At 46.7% G+C, this 23,196-nt stretch overlaps 1 protein-coding gene across 1 annotated transcript in view; it reads right to left on the bottom strand.

The window, feature by feature from the left end:
* The window catches only part of ISM1 (isthmin 1), an 89,661-nt gene that overhangs the window by 26,203 nt on the left and 40,262 nt on the right, over positions 1-23,196 (bottom strand). Inside the window, exon 2 of the mRNA XM_070471899.1 lies at positions 6,872-7,111. Coding sequence (XP_070328000.1) covers positions 6,872-7,111 — 240 coding nt within the window. The remainder of the gene's footprint in view (positions 1-6,871; positions 7,112-23,196) is intronic.

Genomic DNA, 23,196 nt, shown 5'->3' with positions numbered 1-23,196 from the left:
AAACAATTCCATGTTTTAAGCTATTACCGTCAATATGATTCTTTTTCCCCCCAAACTGCCGCTTGGATCCAAACAAAACAGATTTGTTGCCTGGCCAGGCAATGAGTAGCAAAATACAAATTTACTCCAAAAACTATTATCGATGACTAAATCTCATCAGCTTAGAGGTTTCTTTTCCCCCTTTCATTTCTAGCCACTGCTCCAACTGAATTACAAATAACACAAACAAACAAAAAAAACCCCCACACAAAACAAAAACCACACAAACCTTAGGATCCACCCTTCCCTGCAGTTAGGAACATGGAAACCTCGTACTGATATCAAAAGAAGAAATCTAATCTTGAACGTGAAATTTCATAGGCATCCAATTAAAAAGACTTAATGAGCATGATCATGACTTCTCGAATGGGAGGGGGTGGAGGGAGATTAGTTTTATGTTTCTTGTTGCTCTTACTCTTATTTACATGTTCTTTAGCATCAAAGAATCTGTTCATAAAAATGTCTTGAACAATAATCGGTGTGATGAGTTGAAGGTGTGGCAAGGAACACAGTAGATTTCCAAGCTGATGGAGCTGGATCTTACCTTTCTTTGGCATCTTCAATACACAGCATTGAAGCATCTTTAGCATATTTGTTTCTTATGGATTTTTCCATACCATGAATCAAGGCAGTAAAAGAAAAAGAACTTTTCCAAAAGACCCAAGTCCAACTTCTGGCTGAATCTTGTCAAATCCAAGAAAGAGAGAGCAGAATAGGTGCCAAGTTTGAGAATTCTGTCCAAAATTAGGGAAGGATAAAATCCTTTGCACTATTATCAGTTTCTTTCTTCCTCTTGAAAGTTCAAACATTTATTAGAAACATACTCTTCAGCACTGAAAAGCACTTTCCACTGGGAAGCTAACACAATTCTTAGTCTAATTGGCAATAAACTAACGACACTGAGAATACAGAAGGCTTGATCTTTGGAACTCGGGAGAATCTTCTAGAATCTTCTAACAGAATCTTCTAGAATCTTCTAACTTATTGGCTCTTTTAGAGGACCAACGAGCTTGAGAGCTACGGTGATCAGGTAGTTTGGCTTTGTGTTTATTTCCCAGAGACGAAGAGAAGCCCTGGGAGTTGAAACGATTCCTCAAAAGCACAGAGCATCCAGGGACAGGAAGACAGTCTCCAGCAAATGGTTAGGCCCCCAATAATGTAACCCTTCTTCCTTGACAAATGCCAAAGAAAGAACACAAAGGACTAGGAAGATATATAATCCCTCCCTCTCAGACCCCCTGGTGCTCTCAAAACAACTCTGGCAGCTCCAGGTAAGCGCCATGAATGCTTTGAGCCTTACAGTGTTCTTGTTCAGGTATCACTGCTTGTTCTACAAAACCTAGCTCCACATTTCAGGCAGAGAAACTGGCCTGGAGAATTCACATTCCTGAGGTGAACAGAAAGGAAGGAGGAGAGCTGCTCTCAAAACTAGATCTCCTGATTCTTAATTATTTTATACTTGTCTCCTCTGTCATTTTCACCCTTGCTGCCATCACCAGCCAGCATCCACCAATCTGGGGAAACGTCCCGCATCGCTTTGCTGAGTGCTTCCCATGGATGATCTCATTTAATCCTTGTGCATGCTAAGTGCTTCAGCCATGTCTGACTCTGTGCAACCCCATGGACTGTAGCCCACCAGGCTCCTCTGTCCATGGGATTCTGCAGGCAAAAATATTGGAGTGGTTGCCATGCCCTCCTCCAGGGGATCTTCCCAACCCAGGGATTGAATGTCTCTTATGTCTCCTGCAGTGGCAGGCGGGTTCTTTACCATTAGCGCCACCTGGGAAGCCCATTTAATCCGCACAACCCTACCACTATGTAGTATTGTCCTACAAAGGTACTACTCCTAGGTTATTATTCCCACTGTATAGACAAGGAAACTGAAGCGTATGGAGGTCAAGTAACCTTCAGCAGCCACAGAGACCAAGCCTAGTTGACAGAAATGGTGCTGCCGGAGCCCAAGGAGAAGTGGGTAGACTCTGGCTCACGATGGGGACAGTAGAGCCCCCTTGAGAATCTGAACAGTACCAGCTTGTCTCCAGGAGGGTGTGGGTCCATGTCTTGGGCACAGTAGTTTCTTGGTTCTTACTCGGTCAGGCCTGCCATCCCAAAAGAATTTTAGGCAGAAAGGAGGTGGGAAAATCAGAAGTAGACTCACGTACAACACCTGTAGCCCTGGCCAATGCATCTGATTATATCAAGAGGCCTACAGTCGTGTAAATAAGTCTGTACAAGGGGGAAAAAAGGGCCTTTAGAAGACTATTTTTAAGTCTCCCTCAATGGAAGAAAAGAAAGAAACACATTGGTTGAAATGAATACGAATCTCAGATGCACCCAGAAAGAGAAATATTTGGTGGTGAATAGCTACTGTGGTAAGGAATTCATGCAGTGAGCCTAATAATGAGTTTATTTTAGAGATTTCTGCATCTGCTATCTGACCATCAGCTGCTGAGCAGAAACTCAGCCAAGGATACTGACGTTCCGCTTGAACTTGTCCTGGGGGATTTACTTTCTTTCCTGAGTGGTTTATTTATTTATTTGTTGCCAAAACCCAACTTCTAGTTTTGTTTTAAATTTAATATGGAGATTGGGTTCAGGAGTTTGAGGCTATTTCTTTCTATTTTGTGCATTGTTGGGCTTCCCCCCACCGCTCCCCTCACTTCCACAGCCTGAAGCCAGTCTTAAAATGAAGAGCCCGATTCACTTGGGACAGAGGCCACCTGGCTTCAGGGGTTTATTAAAAAAAAAAAAAAAAGCTCTGAAAAGCTGGGCTTTTTAAAGGATTTCCCTTCCTAAAAATCAAGAGGCCCAGCTCAGCATTGTCATTTCGGAGCGGTGTGGGCGGTTTGGTGGTGGTTGGGGGGAGAGACTGTGGACCCCAACCCTGGAGCGTGGGAAGTGCTTGCAGACAAGGGGGCGGTGCCGGGGGTCAGTTCAGAGACAGGGGTATCAAATTCCTGTGTGCTCTGGCTCCAGGGAGGGGAGCTGGGTGGGGGCGGGGGGCAGGTTGCCAGAGGATGAGGGGGGCCGACACCCCGGTACGACTTCACCTGTTTTCAGTCCGCTCCCCGGGACGAGAGGACAGTCAGACGGCCCAGGGTAACTGGTGGGGCTGTCTGCTTGGCTGCATCGGCCTTGTGTCAAACCAGTGGATTTCAACAAAAAACAGTAGAGCTCTGAGGAAGGGGCGAGAGTTGTCAGCATGAAAACCATCACCCCCTTTGAGAAAGCACCTCATCTTTTAAAGGACTACCAGGAGCTGATTTACTCATGTGGTGAGGCATGAGGCCACAGCAGCCAGCTGTGTGTGTGTGTGTGTATGCACGCTCACATGCACTTATACTCAGACCTAGAGCTGGCGCTCTCAGGGGTAGCACGCATCAGTCTTTCTTTGAGCATCTTTCTGAGCAACCAACGCTCTCCTTTGCTGGTCTTCCCAGAGAGAGAAGGCTCGGGATTCCTTATTTAGGGCCAACAGGTCATCAGATCAATAAAACACAGGCCCCTCTATTCCTCTGACTGGCCTCAGGCGGTTATCAGTCAGGGGGCTTGTGCAAAGCAGCAGCAGGATGACCCAACTGGCCAACAGGCAGCAGGACCGCACTGGCTTGGTCTTTTTGGGTCCTTGGGAGTGACAGTATCTGGGTTGGAGCATCTTTCACTTCAGGGCCATTTGCCAGGAATGGGTTGCCCCGTTGGAGCAAGGGGGAAACCTATACTCTTGAGAGGTATAGTGATCTCTTCTGTACAAAAGGAAACTCTAGAAACATCTAGGGAACTCGCAGGAGTAGCCTGGTTCCCTTCCCACCCTGTGCTCCAAAGCAGCCCATTCTGAACTGGTGTGGAGGCGAGCTTCCCATAGGTACTGGTGCGGTGCTGAGACCAGCTGAAGACAAAATGCTGACTGCTTTGTACCTGTTAGAAGTCTGTGTTTTATGAAAGTCCAAGAGGCTTTGTCGGAGGGTCTCGAGAGTGGTCTTCTCATGATTCATCCTCCACGTATTCTCTGCTCCCTGGTCTCACTTTATAATTCTCTCCATCAACCCCAACAGCCTCCTCACCCCTCAGGAAGCCCAGTGGTACTGTTGCAAAGCTCTCTTCATCTGGCTAAACAGCACAGCTTATGCTGATGAAAAGTGGATTGTGAGTTCTGGGGCTTTTCTGAGCTCATGTGCAAATCCATCGTGTGGGCTGGAGTGCGCTTAGCATTTCATGGTTGCCCTTTTCTTTTTATGGAAAAATCATCAGGGTTTCCCAGATCTGAGGATCTCAACTGCCTTTGCACCCCTGTTCTTCCTTGACATTCAGGCTAATATTTTAAAAGACGCAAGTGCCATCTGGGGACGACTGATGGACTTATCTGGGAGAGAGAAAGGGGATCCTGATAAATTCTCCTAGAAATTCAGTCCTAGGTGGAGCCCATAAACTTGGTAATTTTCCAATGTGGGGACTGCAGCTCTCCAGCCCCCGGTATCCAGACCTTTTCTTGTAAGTTTACATCAGTAACTCTTAAATAGATGGCATTAATAGCTCAGTCCTTAGCATTAAGCTCCACAATGAGATTGCCCATCTCTCTCTCAAAAAAAAAAAAAAAATGCAAGCCACAGCAAACCTCAAATTGTTTTGGGCATGGGCTAAGCACCCTTGGGATAAGGGTGGTCTGGTCCTACAGCCAAAAAATCCACCAACAAGGAAAAATCACTTCCTGTCAATGAAGGAGTGATGGGGAGTCACACTGAGCAACAGTAATGGGATATCTATGCCTTTTTTGGTCAGTCTGCACCTCCCCCAAGTGAGGCCTGCGTTCTTTATAAGAGAGCCATGTGGACAGTTCCTGGAGAGAGGACAGTGGAGAAAATGGCCTGTTTTTCTGATTAATCAGCTGGATCGATACAAGACCTATCGGAAACATTAATTGGTCCAGGCAGTGATTTAGCACACGGGTCTGTAAAGCCTGACTTCCGGAACATTGTTCACTTCTGTGCCCTCGTCTCTGCCCTGCCCTAATGGTCAGGTCTCTTCCCAACCTTTCCATCTATCTGGGTCTGCCTTCCATGGAACACAGCACTTTTTCTGCTCTGCTTCCACGATCCTTCTGGCACTCTCTTGGGTGGCAGTTGGAATCTTCAAACCTAGGTCATTTCCTAGAGGGAAGACCTTACATTTAAGGTCTGACATTTCTTAACTTCCCAGTAGCTAACACAGCATTTTATACATGCGGAGGTAGGGGGACTGGTGGATATATTATTCTAACTGAGGTGTATTCTTTCTGCTGTGGAAGTTAATTGGAATTTGATGCAGAGAAAGAATAAGGACAAGCTGCCCTTCTCCATCTAGTCAAGGCTATGGTTTTTCCATAGATCAGGTATGGATCTGAGAGTTGGACTATAAAAAAAACTGAGCACCGAATAATTGATGTTTTTGAACTGTGGTGCTGGAGAAGACTCTTGAGAGTCCCTTGGACTGCAAGGAGATCCAACCAGTCCATCCTAAAGGAAATCAGTCCTGGGTGTTCATTGAAAGGACTGATGCTGAAGTTGAAGGTCCAATACTTTGGCCACCTGATGCAAAGAGCTGACTCATTTGAAAAGACCCTGATGCTGGGAAAGATTGAAGGTGGGAGGAGAAGGGGATGACAGAGGATGAGATGGCTGGATGGCATCACTGACTCAATGGACATGGGTTTGAGTAAACTCCGGGAGTTGATGATGGACAGGGAGGCCTGGCGTGCTGCAGTCCATGGGGTCGCAAAGAGTCGGACACAACTGAGCGACTGAACTGAACTAAGCTGCCCTTCCCCAAGTGAAAAGAACTGAGGACAAAGCTTACAAGTCTGGAAGCAGGCACTTGAGGACAGGGGCTGTGCAGGGGCCAGGCTGCCCAGGGAGATGGGCCTCCCTCCACCACCATGAGGCCCATCTCTGGGGAGAAACAGAGGGAGGGACAAGTGAAATTCAAAATGAGGAGTTTGTCTCTGACACAGCCTGGTAGGGAGCCTGAAAACCTGTGTTTGAGCCCCAACTACTGTTTATTAGCCATGTGACCTTGGGCAAGCAAATCAAATGGTAACTTGCTGAGAATTAGTTGCATTATTGATAATATTGGAAGAAGACAACATGTTTGGCTTCAACATGTTGGGAGGGTCATGTTAGATCCACCTTTGCCTTGTTGAGTAAACTGTGCTATTTCAGTGCAGATGAGAGTTCTTAATTTCAATTCCAGGTACCCCTTTCCCTAACCTCCTGTTTCTTTCAGCTTCATCCCACTCCATCCTAGGGGCATGTATTCCTCTATCTCCTAGGAACTTCTATTTTTCACTCTCTTCTTATCGAAATTTCTTATCAGTCGTTTTACACTTTAGTGCAACTAAAGTGACAACTGAAGTGTTGTTGCCTCCTAGAGGAATTTCTGGAGATCAAGGCAAGGGAGAGAGGCTTTGCCTTCCTGAGCATCTTGGAAATCACATGATGATTTGCCTCATCTACTCACGCGTTAGATTGGCCTTTCCCTATAGCTACCATATTTCATCAATTTCAGGGCATATTATTTTGTTATATTTTTCTATTTCAACAGCTCTGAAATCAGATCTTGATGTATTTTATAATCGTGGGTGTGCCATACTCTAACTAGCAGTGTTTTCTTTTTTCAACAGTTCAGAAAATAACGATGCGTCTTACAATCCAGGGTGTTACACAGATGCAATGTCACACTGCTCTGGCAGAGATAACAGGATTCACCAAGGGGCTAAGCGGAAAAGGGAGGTGGGACTGGATCAGGAAACAAAGGCATAGACTGTTTCATTTTCTTCCGCCTTTCAGTTGCCCAGCATTACCTGGATATTTGGATTCTGTCCATTGATATCAGCTTTGGAAAGATCTGGAAAGTTGGGTAGATCAAGGAGAAAGGATCTGGGGCCATCTCTTTGCAATGAAGGGTGCCCAGCCTCTTGCTGGAATTGCTGTCTGGGGAAGGGCTGGTGTCCGGCCTGGTGGTCTGAATGTTCCCCGGGTGCTTCTTTGGACGGAGGAAAGCTGGTTTCTGATGTCGAGGCACTTTCCATGTTGAGATTATTCTGAAACAAAAAAACAAGCAAATAAACAAATAAACAGGAGAAGCATGATTTAGAAATGCCACTCTTAAAAATTTGCGATGAGGACAATTCCAGGAGTTGGGATTAAGCCAGGGTTGCATTCCCAAATCATTGTTCTTCCCATGGCTTAGTTTTTCCATCTTCAAAAAGCTAAATTATCAGATAAATTTTCCTAGCTTGCTACTTGGGAATTTTCTGAGGGCTAATGAGTTTGATCCCTGGGTCTGGAAAATGCCCTGGAGGAGGGCATGGCAACCCACTCCAGTATTCGTGCCTAGAGAATCCCATGGACAGAGGAGCCTGTTAGGCTACAGTGTATAGGGTTGCAAAGAGCAGGACACAACTGAAGTGACCTAGCATAGCACAATGTGTTATTGGATATTTATCCACATCAACATATATCAACATGAAGAGCTTGATGGAGCTTGAAGAGCTTGATGGAGAACAGTTGTTCATTTAGAACTGGAATCAGATTATAGTTTGCTTATCATAGCTTCAATTGATTGGCCACTCTGGCTTTAGTTATAACTCCAGTGTCCAGAGTCTGTTTCTTTGGTGTGGGTCAGCAAAATATCTGGAAATACTTCAGTCAAATCATTGATTATATCCATCCGTTCACCCATCCATGTATCCATCCATCATCTTTTCCATCCATCTACTTATCGACCTACTTAACCTCCTTCCCTCCTTCCCTCCGTCCTGCCTTCAGTGTTTCCAGTCATCCACTCATCCATCCTTCCAGCCTTCCAGTCAACACGTGTCAACCCTGTGCTAGGCATAGGAAAGCCATGGACAAGACAGACAGGGGTCCTGTTCTACTGGACTGCGCATCTCACCGGGGGGAATAAACCATCAATATACACATGAATAGGATCGGACCAGAGAATGGTGATCGCTCAGAATAAAATAACAGATGGTGGTCAGGGACAACACGATATGGGTGGCTGAGGAAGACCTGTCTGAAAAGGTAACACATAACAGTGAAACATGAACAGCCGCGATTACTGAGCGAAGAACACAGTAGAGGAAGCGCAAGGAAGCCCATTCTGAGATGCAGATGACCTGGCTCATCTGAGGATCAGAGAGCAGGCCAGTGGGGCTGGGATGGCAGGAAGAGAGGGAGAAGGACCCGAGATGGGCATGGAGAGGTGGGGCACAGCCTGCGAAAAAGTCACACAAAGGCGTCCTCAAGTCAAGGTCTTTATCGTGAAAAGTTGCAAGACTGTTGTTTTTCCAGGCTAGCAAGAAAATGTCTGGGTTTGGTTGTCACCGGGGGAACATTTTTTCCAGTGATTGGAGAGGGTGGAAGTTGCTGGACTTCTTTCCCAGAGCAGCTTCTCCTGCTTGCCTTCTCCCTGGCCCTCTGGTTGGAGGCTTCGTGTTTACTGGTGGAGGGCAATGTGGAGATAGAATTTCACCCGCGTATGGGTCAGTGGTTAATGTTCTTGTTATTCTTGGGCAAGTTTGGGGATTTTGGAGTGGATATCCCAGCACATTGCTTCTGCATGCACTCCCTGCCCCCTCTGCCTGCAGCGCCTCTGGCCCAGTCAGGGGTTACATCTGGGATCAAAACACTCCTGACTCTGAGCACCCGAGGTCAAGAGTGGGCTGAAGATGGAACACACGCAGTGGATAACCATCTCATTAAACAGCTGACCTGAGGGGCTGGATTTTTCTATCTCTCTAAACAGACAGGGGGCGAGGAATAAACTGACTGGTGCAGAGATCACGTCTGTGAAGGTTCCCAGAGGCTGAGAAGAGGACCAAGCTAGGAAGAAGCCTGTCTGGTATCTCCTCTCTAAAACGTGCAGTTAGGGAGGGGAGAGCGGGCTGCCCTTGATCAGGTCTTTGCCTGCCCTTACTCTTTGCTCGGGAGATGTGGCCGGGGGCAGAGTGTTTGCACACCTCTCCAGTCACCTCTCTGTCATGCTTTCGTCTCCTGGCATAGAATCCTAGAGAGAGCTGCCCTGGCAGCCCCGGGCATTGCTCAATGCAACAAAGGCCAAATGCATTATGCCCAGCTTGTCCCATCCAGCACGCAGAGAGAGCGAGAGAGGCAGGCTAATTCCTCAACACAAAACATCTCTATCATGGCCCGGGGCAAGCTCACTGAATGCAATCGTTCTCTTGTTTCTCTCCCTGGATCCCCAATAATGTTAGTGAGGACAGCTGACTTCTCATGGAACATTTCTTGCAGGAGGTTCTGGGAACCTAATTCTCAGAAAGGGTGCAGGATTTGCTCGCCCACACCCTGAGGGATACCCTGCAAATCCGGCCCTGGCTTCATGTGGCAACTGGTACACACTGCTCAACTGGGTGAAACAGGGAGCTCCCGAGCCTTCCCTGGCAATCCAGTGGTTAAGCGCTCACCTTCCAGAGAGGGCGAGGTGTATGGAGAGAGTAAGAGGGAAACTTACATCACCATGTGTGAAATAGACAGCCAGTGGGGACTTGGTGTGTGACTCAGGGAACTCAGACCCGGGCTCTGTGACAACCTGGGGGGGATGGGGAGGGAGATGGGAGTGAGGTTCAAGAGGGAGGGGGCATAGGTGTACCAATGGCTTATTGCTGGTGATATTTGGCAGAAAATAACAAAATTCTGTAAAGCAATTACCCTCAATTAAAAAAAAAAGATTCACCTTCCTATTCAGGGGGTGAGGGTTGATCCCTGGTCAGGGAGCTAAGAGGTCACATGACTCTTGGCCAAAATAAAAGAAAAAAAAAAATGAAAGAAAGAAACCAAAACATAAAACAGAAGCCATATTTTAACAAATTCAATAAGCACTAAAAATAGTGCACATAAAAAAAAATTCTTTAAAAAATGGGGCCCCCTTTCCTTGTGATGAAGCAGTCTTTCTACCACAAAAACTCTTATTTTAGAAGAGACGTTGTTGTTCAGTCGCCCAGTGGTATCTGACTCTTTGTGACCCTAGGGACTGCAGCACGCCAGGCTTCCCTGCCCCTCACCATCTCCCAGAGTTTGCCCAAGTTCATGTTCATTGCATGGCAGAGAGAGGAAAGGTATTTGGGCTGCACATTTGTCGCTTGGTTTAGCCGGCTGATAAAACAAGGGCGGGGTCTGACGGGTTTCTTGATCTGATTCTGGACTTTCTCCTGGGACCCCGGCTCAGACATGGACTAAGACTCTGTGGCTGAGCGAATCCTCCGCGGAAAGCTAAGCAGCCAATGAAGAATCCCATGCTGTCCCAGCAGGATGGTCCAGAGAACTCAGGGTGGGCTGGGTCTACACTTGAAAAGAGGAATGCAGAGTCAGGGCAGCTGGGCTGGACGATGCAGGCCACAAGCGCCCCTGCTGGGAAGATGGGGGCTAAAGTATGCTTTGGCTTGGAATATGCACACAATTTTGGCATCTCTCCATCCCTCCCCAATCCTTCTCCTCCTGCCTCCCCCCATCTTCCCTCAAACAAGCTCAGCGTTTGTCGAGCGTCTAGAAGATGGGAATGTGAAATCATAAAAATTGCTAATCATGATCTCTGAATATCTGAATTATTCTTGCTTTTCTACAACACATGTTGACCTGGAAACCTTGGCTCCCTCTAAACCTTGGTACACTATCAAACTGTTCAGAAACTGGAAGCCCTCAGGTAGAATATCCGCCTGCCAACACAGGAGATGTGGGTTTGATTCCTGGGTCTGATCCCTGGGTTGGAAAGATCCCCTGGAGGAGGAAATGGCAACCCACTCCAGTATTCTCACCTGGAAAATTCCATGGACAAGAGGAGCCTGGTGGGCTAGTCCAAGGAGTCACAAAAAGTCAGACCCGACTGAGTACAGCACTGATAGGGTAGGAGAAGGGTGCCTTCCAATGGCTCACATAAAATGAAGCTCTACTTTCTTCAATCAATAACAAGATTCAGGAGCAACCATTATTTTGATAGTCAAGAATCTAGGGCAGGAGAAAGCAGACCCGGTCTGCTGACGAGGCAGGAAAACACCACTTTTTCATCCTTTCTCAAAGACATACTACGCAGCTTCCGTGCAGAGGCCCCATCTGCAAGATCTCCTTGAAGGGCCAAACTCACTCATGGAGAGTTCACTTAATGATCCTAGCAGAGCGAGGAGTCTCAGGAAGGGTGGATCTCAAAGTGAAGATTTAAACAGTTCATGTTTTACTCAGCAAAGCAAGCATCCTTCTCTGAAAAGGTGAGCTTGGGAGAGTACTATTTCTCTTTAAGAAACAGTACCACTCTTTCTAAGGAATTGCCTGATTCATTTGGTTTAAATTCAAAGTGACACAAGGCCATCAGTTCAGTTTGGGAAAATATCACTTTGCCCACAATGTGTCTTTGAGTTGATGCTCGCCCTGTGACACTGCTGCAGCTCTAGGAACAACATTCTCTCTAATTTGAGAGCCGTGACCACTGATAAAAAAACAGGAGAACTGAAGCTAGTAAGCGGTTTATACTCAGGCAGTGTTCAGCTGTGAGGGGAATGACATATGGTGGCCACACTTCTCAGCTGATACTTGATGCTCCCACCTTTGTGCATAACTCCTGTCCCTCCATTATTCTACAACTTATTTTTTTTTTATAACTTATTCTTATTTAAAATAGGAATAAAGTAATAACAAAATGCTAACAGTAATAATAAAATAGGCTCCATGCTCATGTAGCCTGGTGTTTTGCCTTAGGTGGCAGTATTATTGTGGCAGATATTGTAATTTCCAAAATCCATTCTTCTTTGTTAAAATTCAGGGTTGATTTCAGAAGGCAACACACCTGGCTAAAATTACATTTCCCAGCACCCACTGCAGGTAGGGATGACCATGTGACACAGTTCCAGCCAATGAGATGTAAATAGAAGGTCCCAGATAAGACTTAGACAGAAGCAGAGTCGGTTTACCTTTTGCCTCTTTTCTCTTCCATTCTCTCCTGCCTGAAGTGTGGATAATACAAGTGCTTGAAGTGAAATGAGGCTGCTGGCATGAGGTTGAAGATATGCTTTAAAGGTGGCTGAATGGCAAGATAGAGGGACTGAGGTCCCTGATAACATGCTAGAGCCTTCATACTAGCCCTGGAATGATGACCTCTGAACTTTTTGCACCCTTGCTGCAAACAGTAACATTGACAACTGCAGGGCTAGTAGCAATGTTCTCTGTGTGACTCTAATTTGAGAACTGTGACCACCAATAAAGAGAAAAGCCCTGTTCAGCAAAGTGATTCATGATTGGATATCATCCCCAGCTTATGCGGGTACCAACTGAGCATTTAGTGAATCATTCCCAAGACCTTCACAGTGTCAGCCAGGTTACGAGAGCTCAGCCCTGCTGCTGACTTTCCAAATCCGCCCTCCTTTCCAAATACCTCCTCCTTCCACATATAGAATCTTCTCATGGTTTCAGCATCTATACCTTACATTTCTCAAATCCGTTCCTTGCTGGGTAATGTCATATTTCCTTTCATCTGTCTGAAAATCCTATCACTAAATGTTGAGGCATTTGCCCTCAAAGAATCCAGATCTCCTTGGACAAATGATTGATTCCAGAGCTGGGGTGGGGAAGTCAAGGTGAGTTTGGGATGCTCTCCTGTGGCAGGAAGCAAGGAACTCAGGAATTAATGGTGTTCCCTCAGAACAACACGGAATCATCAACGGCCCCCAGTGCACCAGGATTAGATACTTTGGGTGTCAAAACACAAAAGTTGGCATTTACTGTCATGCATTGCATCCGTGACATTCAATGAACCTACGATGACACTCACAAAAGACAGGAAGTCAGGAAAAGCTATCATCAGCACTCGAGGTAGGGCTTATAAAACTCCTTACTTGGAACATTTGTATTAAAGAGAAATAGAGGTTTGCCTGAGGAAATAATGCCTGAAGCGAGATTGAACACATGAGTGCCATCAGGCCCGTGAAGCAGGTGACGATCACAGAGGAGACAGGGAGATAGGCCAGTGAACTTGGCGATCCTGGCGAAGGACACGGAGTGTGCAGACTCCCCGAGGCCTCCTGGGGCCTGGCACTGAGGCCCAAGGGCCATCAGGCTGGAATGGAGTGGCGCTTAGGCTCACTGCCACTCTGCTGTCTTCAGTAAGAGATCACTGAGTAAATAATGGAAATGCCAGGCCCAACCCCAGACGTCTGGACCCAACAGCCTTTGGTCTGAAAGCTTTCTATCCTAGTGTGCTGTGACTTTTCCATTAGGCCACCACTTCCCCGGTGGCATCCTCTGGGTCAGCAGGAGGCTTGCTGGAGTTCTATGTGTGGGCATCGCCTCCCTGGCTCCCGTCACTAGCTGTGAATGCCCCCAGGCAAGCTGTGCCAAGATGCGCTGAGGAAACCTCTCATCGGCAGCCCTGGTGTGGTTTCCAAGACGACAAGCCCAGACACTCTGTCGTTCGTGTGCTTTCTCCACGGGACATCCCTGGCCCAAGACCCAGCACGTCCGGCCGTTGCCCGCAGCCACGTCGGGGGGAACCCAGCCTTTTGGGCACCCTTGTGACCAAGGTGGACTGCCTTGGACCACATCGAGGTCAGAATGCTCACAGCAGAGTCGACAACTGGTCATTTGGCACAGGAGTGAGAGAGGCAGGGGTTCTCTGGAGGACCAGGCCCCAGAGCTATTTAGGGCGCTCAGCTCGAGGGAGGACAATCTAGGAGTGAAAAGGAGCGATGCGTCCACCTTTGGAAAAACCGTGCTCAGAATTACTGCCACCTGCCCTGTTCCATAAACCTCAACCAAAGGCCGCTGTGTGAAAACCAGGGCTGATCTGACCACTTCCAGAGCCTCAGAAGAGGCTCACACTAGTAACAAATTGTGGCTGGCTTCGACAGTTTTAATGCCTTTTTTTTTTTCTTTCAAGGCTGTGGTAACTATTCCCAGATTAATGCAACCAGGCAGACTTCTTGGAGGCAGGCGGGATGGCAAATTTCTGGAGGGCAAAGAACAGGCCGTATCTGCAAGCTCAAACCCCACACCCTCCAATTCCAAACGAGCTCGGGGGGCACCCAATAAGTACTAGTTGATGATAATGATGGCCACGGGCCTAGTTAGATGTTGTTTTAATTAGGCTCAGGCTACAGGCCTCATTACCCCTAATGTGGCTTTTATGTGGGATTCTAAAGAAAAAAAAATCCAAGAATCTTCTATTGAAGATATTAAAGAAGATATTATTAGCAAGGCTTTTGGTCTCATAAGACTTTGAACAACCAACAACAAAGATGATAATTAACATCACTGCAGCCTCTCTCCTTAAAATATATTAACAATATAGCTAATTAGCAATATGTCCTCATTTGGGCTGGACAGCTGCATATTATTATCGACAATGCTTGTTTCCTTTCTGCAGATTAAAGGCAGCCATGCTGCATCCAGGCATATGGCCACACTCCTTCCACATTAAAACACTCTGTTTTCTTCTCCCCATGATAAACACACTTGGGGCTTTATCTGTGCCGGGCATCGATTTTTGTCTGGAATGTTTCCACACGTCTAAAAATAAGTTCAAGAATGCCATGGGTGGTATTTCAAAGGGAAGAGCACAAGTTTCCCTGTTTGGGGAGAAAAAAAAGGATAAAAGGGCACAGTGATTATCTTTTCACATGACTGAGGGGCGAGCGCTCCCAGGAAGAGAAAATCAAAGGATGAACAATGTGAATTTCAGGCTGAAAACCTGCCTTCTCGGGAGGTGGTGGGGGATGCTCGCTTGTTCTTAGGACTCAGGAAGACAGCTGTGAGATGGTGACCACAGGCCTGGCACCAGCTGGTGGTGGAGGCTTGCTCAGTGCAGGGTGGAGAGAAGGAACCAGATCTCTGGGGGAAAGTCCGCATCGTTGAAGATACTGATGGTGAGGTTGGCCTCCTTCTGCTGGCGAGTGATGGTAATCAGGTAGCAGGAAGGGAGCAGACATCCATGGCTGTATGTTACAGCAAGCAGGAGCATGCAATGCCCCTTTGCAGGAAAAGACAAACTCCTGGCAGAGAGAAGTGGCCATAGCGATACTTTGATCTTTGCTGTCGGACCCTGAAGACAAGCCTGGGAGCTAGTGACACAGGCACATCATGTTTCAGGAATGCAGGAGTGTTTCATCTTGGTTGGGAATGGAGCCTTCTGTTGAGTCTGACTAATAGCTGAGGAATCTTCAATTTTGGGGGCAGAATGTATCAGAGGTCTGTTTACTCTAGGGCTTGGGAGTGACCTCGCTTATGATCTCGGGTGATGCTTTGGAAGGCATGAAGAATGGCTGACTCCTTGCACTTGGGCTCGGAGCTGGCTCCAGAGGGAAAGGGGCCACTGATGAGAGTCTCCCCCCGCCGCGTGCTTCTTTCTTAATTGAAGGTTCTTGGGGCCAGCTGACAAAATGGGAGTCAGCGCCCCACTAGCTTGTCTCGGATGCTTCTGTAAACAGCTTTGATCTTGAAGATGTGCGGATTATTGGTGATTTTTCAAGTTGGGCTTTTCTCTGCTACTGGTGAAGAAAACAGAGTGAGGGCCATCTATGCCCCATTTCCTTTATGTCCTGTTAGACTGAGGAATGGACAAATGAGATGCAAATTACTCTTTCAAGTCTAAGAAAACATGTAAGAAGCAGAGTTCAAGGCTGGGAAGCCAATTTGGCTAAAGAAACCTTCATGCATCATCTGAATCATCTCTGCCAATGGAAGTGGCTGGGGAGACTGTTTTCCAGAATCCTTCTTGGGGGAGATGGTGACCTTGCCTAGACAAAACACTTGCATAAATAACATCTCTTGGGGTGTGAGATACACATGCTGCCCACTCCCCCTGCCTGGTGCCCCTATAAGCTAAGGGAAGGCCTTGTCTGCTGAGTGCTGAGGCGGGGGTTTGAAATTAAGGGTTGAATTTGAACTTGCTCAGGGTTCAAGGAACAGGTGAAGGGTGGCCACCAGGGGGCTTTGACCATATGGAGATCAGCCTCCCCTCTGAGCCAAAGTTGGAGCAAATATTTAATGAATGTGGATTATTGTGGATTTTTAAAAATTGTGCTTTCTCCATTATCTGGGAAGGAAAATAGAGTGGTAAACCGTCCAGATCCTTTTCCAGGACCCAAGTTGCAGAGACATCAAATTATCAGCGTGTCTAAATGGCCCAGCTGTCTAAGTCCTCCCATGACCAGAGGGAGAGCACCCAGGACCAGGAGACCCCAGAGGTAAAGGCCCCCTGCAGTGATGTGGCGTCTCCCCACGTGGCAAGGGGGACACCCAAGGCCAACTCAAGGCTGGTGTTCTGCTGTCAGAACCTGGGAGGCAAGACTGGCCTGGCGGTGGGGATGGCCCGAGAGACCCTTGCCCAGCTATTGTTTTAATTAAGAAGATGGATTTCTCTCAACACCCAAAGTGAAGACACAGCACTGAAACCTACCATGAATTTCTGTGCTCCAAGTACCCATAAACTAGGTTTTTAGAGGGAACTGGACCTTCACCTTGGAATCCTAGAAAAGGGCTTATGATGCTGAGGAAAGGGCCTGGGCCAGGAGGTCTGAGACCTGGGTCTATGTCCTGCCTTGCCCCCACCTAGTTTTGCAAGCTTAGGCAAGTTCCCGTACCTTTGCACCTAGATTGGTAGGATGGGCAAAAACGTCCACAGGTTCTTTGTGTAACTATCTATGCCTTAGGTAGTAGTCTACTACACTGTCTTTGCATTTGGTCACGTGACTTACTTGGCCAATGGATAAGAGTAAGCAGAGATAAATGTATACTGGAGCTCGACTTTTTAAAAAAATTGCTCTTTGGAATCCTGATACCACCGTGTGAAGAGGCCTGGGCTAGCTTGTGGGATAAGGACAGATAGATGAAACAGAGATAATCTACCTTAGACTAAACAGCCAGCCAATGACTCATCATGCAAACGGAGACTATGTTAGACCATCTGGCCCCAACTGAGCTAATCCAGACTAGAAAAGCCACCCAGTTGACCCCCAGAATCATGAGAAGCAATAAACATTGTGGTTTAAGCTAATGAATTCAGAGTGGTTTGTTACACAGCAGAAGCTAACTGATACAGAACCTCAGCTATTTCTTCTGTAAAATGGGTATGGCAACATAGGATGAGAACTAGAGAAAAGCTCCCAATCCATCTATCTGACCTCCTAGGAATGGAATCCTCAAGAGACACTTGTCCCAGAAAAAAAATATTTTCTAATGATTAAGGGAAAATAGTCAATACCAAAGGGCTAAGAACATCAAATTGAGGGTGAGGAAATTAAACAAAAATCTGATGGTTCTAAAGGCATGCAGTGCAAATGTTATCTTCCTCTGCACCTTCCCCCGTCCCTCCACCTGCCGACTCAAAACTGGGTCAGATCTGCTGAAAAACATCCCCCTGCCTGCTGCTTCCATCATTCACAGAGGCTGCTCTGTTAACAGCCCCACAGCCAGTGTTTCAAAGATTCGGAGCTGAGACTTAACAATGCTCCCTCACACTTTCACGATGCACCTGTATGGCTCTGTTGGCTGCCAGAAACCAGTAATGCTCATTTATTGGGGAACCCCTACTGACACTGTAAAGCAATTATAGAGCCATCATAGACCGATTATGGCCTGAGGTGAAGAGAAAGCTGTACCCCACCAGGACCGGTCCCTCCCCACCTGCCGGTACAGATTGTTCTTATTTGGGCTGTTGTTCTGTTCTCCTCCAGGGAAACTGTTTGATCCCTGCTTGGAAAGCTAGCAGCTGATGCGACTGTGGACCCTGGACTTCGCTTGGCTAATCTTTGTCTATAAATGGATGGAGATTTGTTCTATTCATAGGTTCACTCAACAGGCATTTTGTGGGCATCTGCTTTGGGCCAGGTGCCGTGAGCCTGGGGTTGAGGCAGTTCAATAGCATATACCTTGTGAGGAGAAATGATCCAGAACTTGGAAATAAAGCAAAAGGATGGTTGTGAGTTGATCAGTTCCCAGCAGGGCATAGTATGACAGGCCTGTCCCTGATTCTTTACTTTTCTAGGAGAATGGACCTTTTGTTTCCCTTATTATTTACTATTGCTTAGGGCTTCCCAGGGGGCGCTAGTGGTAAAGAATCCACCTGCCAATGCAGGAGACGTGGTGTGGTTTGGATCCCTGGGTGGGGAAGATCCTCTGGAGGAGGAAATGGCACCCCAATCCAGTGTTCTTGCCTGGAACATCCCATGGACAGAGGAGCCTGGTGGGCTACAGGCCATAGGGTCGCAAAGGCTAGGACACAACTGAGCGACGGAGCACACACACACACACTCACACACATACACACAGGGTCAGGCTAAAAGTTACACGTGAACCTGGAGGTTTCCACTCTGTAGAAATATAATTTATCTTTTGGTCTGGTAGAAACAATAATTTGTTAAATGTTCTCATCACAAGGGATAAAATTCCAAGTATGTGAGGTGATGGATGTTAACTAAACTTACTGTGCTAATCATTGACAAGGTATCATATCTCAAATCATTATGTTATAGACCTTCAATATACACAATGTTATATATCAATTATATTTCAACAAAACCGGGGGAAAAAACCAATAACGAATAACAGGGTCATTGCCCCTCCAAATCTACTTTGTCATGATTTTCTCCACTAATTTTATAAATATCTGTTCCTCAGAAGCTCTTAACTGGCACTAGCATCTTCCTAGTTCTCTCATTAGCTAGTTAAATGAAGCTTTGACAAGTATTCATTTTATTATTCATTGCCACATGACTTGCGGGATCTTAATACTCTAACCAGGGATCAAACCTGGGCCCCCTGCAGTGGAGCACACAGTCCCAAACCACTGGACTGCCAGAGAATTCCGGACATGTATCTATTTCACAAGAGACTCATGTTTTTAATATTATGAAAATCATATCTGGATAGGGTTTTTGTCTTTTAAGACTTCAGACTCCAGTGGGGAAGTTAAGAAATGCTTGCATATGAAATGCCAGGGAGAAAGTGGGAAATTCTTTAAGAGTGAAGGAGTTCAACATAAGGAAGTAAAAGCATCCATACTTCTAATTATGATTCCACAGCTCACCATCTACTGAATCTTTAACAATAACCATTTAAGTTTCTTTCATTTTCTCTAAAAGACCCCCTTCTGGATACCTGTCCAAAGCACTGACAAGTTGAGACAAGTATGGAGAAGGATGATGTGTAAGCAGGACTCTTTGTGGGTTTCTCCGCTTATTGGGAAGAGCAGAAGGCCAAGCATTAGCTGGCAGAGGGCACCTACCAGACCACGTTCAGCCACTAAAGTGGCTGATGTTAACTCCTTGACCCCATACAATTTCTTACTCTGACCCCAGAAAAACAAAGCACTTGCTAGCTTTGTTCTCAATAAAGATCATTCTCCCACTGGAGCTCAGTTAGCTGAGGTTCAAGGAAAGGGAAGACCAAGCTTCTCAGGGGCTTTCTTTTGGGGGTGGTCATGAAAGGGGGTGCACCAGAGCACATATTTACATGTTGCTACTCTCCCCAGGATAAACACCACGGTACAAGGGTGTGTCTGTCTGAACCTGGGCAGGAAATGGATGGCACCAATGTAAGTGTGACCAAGGGAGCTTAGTGAAAGAACAGCTGACAGATGGGTGGGCAAGGAGGCTGGAAACCACCAAAGATGCTGAGGTGTCCAGGGCCGGTAAAGCCAGGGAGATCTTACACCTCCAGGCCTGGAGAGGCAAGGAAAGAGAGCGGTCACTGCTCCCCAGTGCGAGGGGTGCATATGTGTGTGTGTGTGTGTGTGTGTGTGTGTGTGTGTGTGTATACATGGGCCTTACAAATACTGACGCCCCCCTCTTCTTCCTCTCATGTCATGTTTACTGTTGGCCAAGGGCAATCAGAAGCTCAAGATCAAGGGAGTCCATTGATATGATACATACACACACATTAGGATGGGGAAGGCTGAGGGGTCAGTCTAGAGAGGTGAATGGAAGATACTGGGCACACGGGAAGAATCTAGGATAAAACACACTATCACCCAGGCCAGGCACAGGACGCTCTATCTCATCTTCACAACACCCCTTCAAAGCAGACATGAGTGCTCGTGTTCCAAGGCGGAGGAAGTTGCATTTGAGAGGCCTCTGGCTAGCACAGTAGGCACTGCAACCCTGTTCCTTCAGCTGTATGATGTCCTAATTTCTCTCCCAGGGGTTCTCTAGAGTGAGAATCTGCAGCCGCCTTGAATCTTCCATCTTCCCTCACTGCAGCGTCCACTCAGGCGGCAGGTTCAAGGGGCCTGCTTCAAGAAGCAGCACGCTGTTGATTTAATTCTCAGCTCTGCTCCCCTACTTCGTTTGTTATGGGGGTCCTGGCCACAATTTCCTAGGAAAACTATCCAGATACCAGTCCAGCCCAAAGCCACTTGGCTTGTGCAGGCCTTCACAGGGTCAGTAAGGGCTGGTCAACACAAAGAGCTGGTATAATGAGCAAGAACTACAAGGGATGCTGCCAAACTAATGATGGAAAAAGACAGGAATGAAACAGCACATCATACTTCATGCAAGTGTTCTGGGATCTGCAGTAAGTCTCCCGCATACCAATCTTCAAACTGTGAACTTTCAAAGATGTGAACATGCGTGGCAGTCCCTGTATGCCAGCTGCTGTGTTATACTACTGTGCTCTTCAAGGTACTTTACTGTAAGAATAAAAGTGCTTCATTTTTCATGTTTGTGTGTCTTTTATGTACATGTTATTTGTGTGAAAAGTATTTAAACCTATTCCAGTACAGTACCCTATAGCCGATTGTGTTAGTTGGGTACCTAGGCTAACCTTATTGGACTCAGGAACAAATTGGACTTACAAATGCATTTTTGAATGGAATTTGTTCATATAGTAAGCAGGGGACTTTATTTTGGGGAGCCAGATGAGGCAGAGAATGGAGAAAATAGGTCACAAAGACCAGGGTCCCACACTATTGCTTTGGATATTAGCTTTAGGAGTCATCAGTTTCTTCCTGAGATTTGCTAAGCATTTGGGGTGAACTTTGAAAGTGACAGGGAGTCCAATGGCCATCCACAGCAGAATGTATAAGAAAGGTATATGCATAAAACAGTCATAGAATGAAACATTATCAGTGAATTTCACAAACATGACGTTGAACAAAGGAAACCAGACAAAATGTATGGTTCTATTTATATAAAGTTCAAAACTAGGCAAAACTAAGTAATGCTGTTAGAAGTCAGGACAGTGGTGATCCTGGGGTTGCTGGGAACCAAAAGGGACCCCTGTGGGGGGGGGGGGGGCAGGCCACAACAGCCACATTCTGTTTCTTAAAAAAAAAAAATTATTTTTATTTATTGATCTGGCTGCACTGGGTCTTAGCTGCAGCATGTGGTATCTCTAGTTGTGACATGTGAGATCCAGTTCCCTGACCGGGGGTCGAACCTGGGCCCCTTTCATCGGAAGCATGGAGTCTTAGCCACTGGACCACCGGGGAAGTCCCCACACTCTGCTTCTGGACGCTGGTCACACGATGTGTTCACTTTCGGGAATTTGATGAACTGTACAGGTATGATCTGTGCTCCCTTGTATATGCACAAGACTTACCTGCTGAACCTATATAACTACTAGAAACACAAGTGGAAATAAAATAGAAAAGGGGTCATAGAGAAATGGCACCTGGCAAGGTCACAGGGATTTCTTCAAGATGCCAAGCTTCTGTTACTGCTATTTTCTGAACTATAAAGGATGCAGGAAAACACATTTTTTTTAAAAACAGAGGGCCCCCATCTTGGTCCATTATTTCCCCATGAGCTAGTCTCACCTCTAAAAGGAGGAGCGTATCTATAGCACAAGCACCTCTTCTCTCCCTTTATGATTCCCGTCTCCCATTGGCCTTTCCTAGGACTCACTTTCACCTTGTTACCTTTTCTCTTGAATGTTTTCTTCTCAGCCCAGCTTCTGTCTTCCCTCATCATAACCAGCTACACCTCCACCCCATTTTCCAGTGTTAACTCTGTGGTAGTCCTATCCAAACACTCATTATGGATCATCTCAATCAATGCCTCCCAAAGCTCCTACCAGATGGGTACCATTATCATCACCCCTATTGTACAGACGAGGAAACTGAAGCTGAGGATGTTATCAAAGTCACCAGCTCCTAAAAGGTCCAGTTGGGGCTGACCATGGCTACAAAATATGGCTGAGACAGGTGGAGGCTTATTCTGGATCCATGGAGACAAGAGAAAGCAACTAGCATTAGCCAAAGTCACAGGGAAGAATGCCAATACTTCTTCCAACCACCCTGGTGTCAAGAGTGGCCAGGATGGACTTCCCTGGCAGTCCAGTGGTGAAGACTCTGTGCTTCCACTGCAGGGGCTATGGGTTTGGTCCCTGTTAGGGAATCTAAGCTCCTGCATGCCACTCAGCCAAAAAAAGAAGAAGAGAGAGACAGAGAGAGAGAAATTTCTTGAACTGAGTAAAAATGCAAATACAAAACATTCAATTAAAATTTGTTTTAAAAAAAGAGTGGCCAGGATACAGAAGGAGACCCTTGATTCTGGCCAGTAGCGTCTCCAAAGATGTCCAACTTTGGAAGGACTGGGGAGGGTGATGCATTCAGCACCAGTTTTAAAGCCATTTTCCTATCGACAATCCCACAGGAAAATCCAGCTCATCCTGAGAACAGTTACACCAGATCTACCAGGCAGGATATGAGCTGGGTCTAAGGATTCAGTGCCCTCTTTTTACAGAACAGGGTGCAGGGGACGGCCGGGGAGGGGCCAGCACATGCGAGGGTGTCTGGGCTGGGCCCAGAACACGAGATTCCTGGTTCCTGGCCTGGGGCTCTTCCGAGGGAACTGGCTGCTCTCGTGGCAGAGTCCTGCTGCTCCGCCGTCCCCGGCCCCAACAGTCTCCTTAGACTGAATCACAAAACGTTAGGCTTTCCCTTTGGAGTTGCTGTCTCATAATAAATCTGGACCTTGATAAATGCTCTCTGAGTGGACGGATGGATAAAGAAACCAAATTTCAAAGCCCAATGGGTGTGGGCACAGTTGACTCCCTGCGGTTTCATTCAGGACAATCATGTCTGTTGTATAGGCTGTGCATGGAGCAAAAGAGCCTGGTGGGGGCAAGTATGGGCTGGAACCAAGCCTGGAGGACATCGTGTCTTCTCCCCAGAGGGGGTGCCTTG

Source organism: Odocoileus virginianus, chromosome 9 (genome assembly GCF_023699985.2).
Source record: "Odocoileus virginianus isolate 20LAN1187 ecotype Illinois chromosome 9, Ovbor_1.2, whole genome shotgun sequence".
Taxonomy (NCBI): domain Eukaryota; kingdom Metazoa; phylum Chordata; class Mammalia; order Artiodactyla; family Cervidae; genus Odocoileus; species Odocoileus virginianus.
Note: the sequence above shows the minus strand (reverse complement) of the source record. Positions and strands in the feature narration are given on the sequence as shown.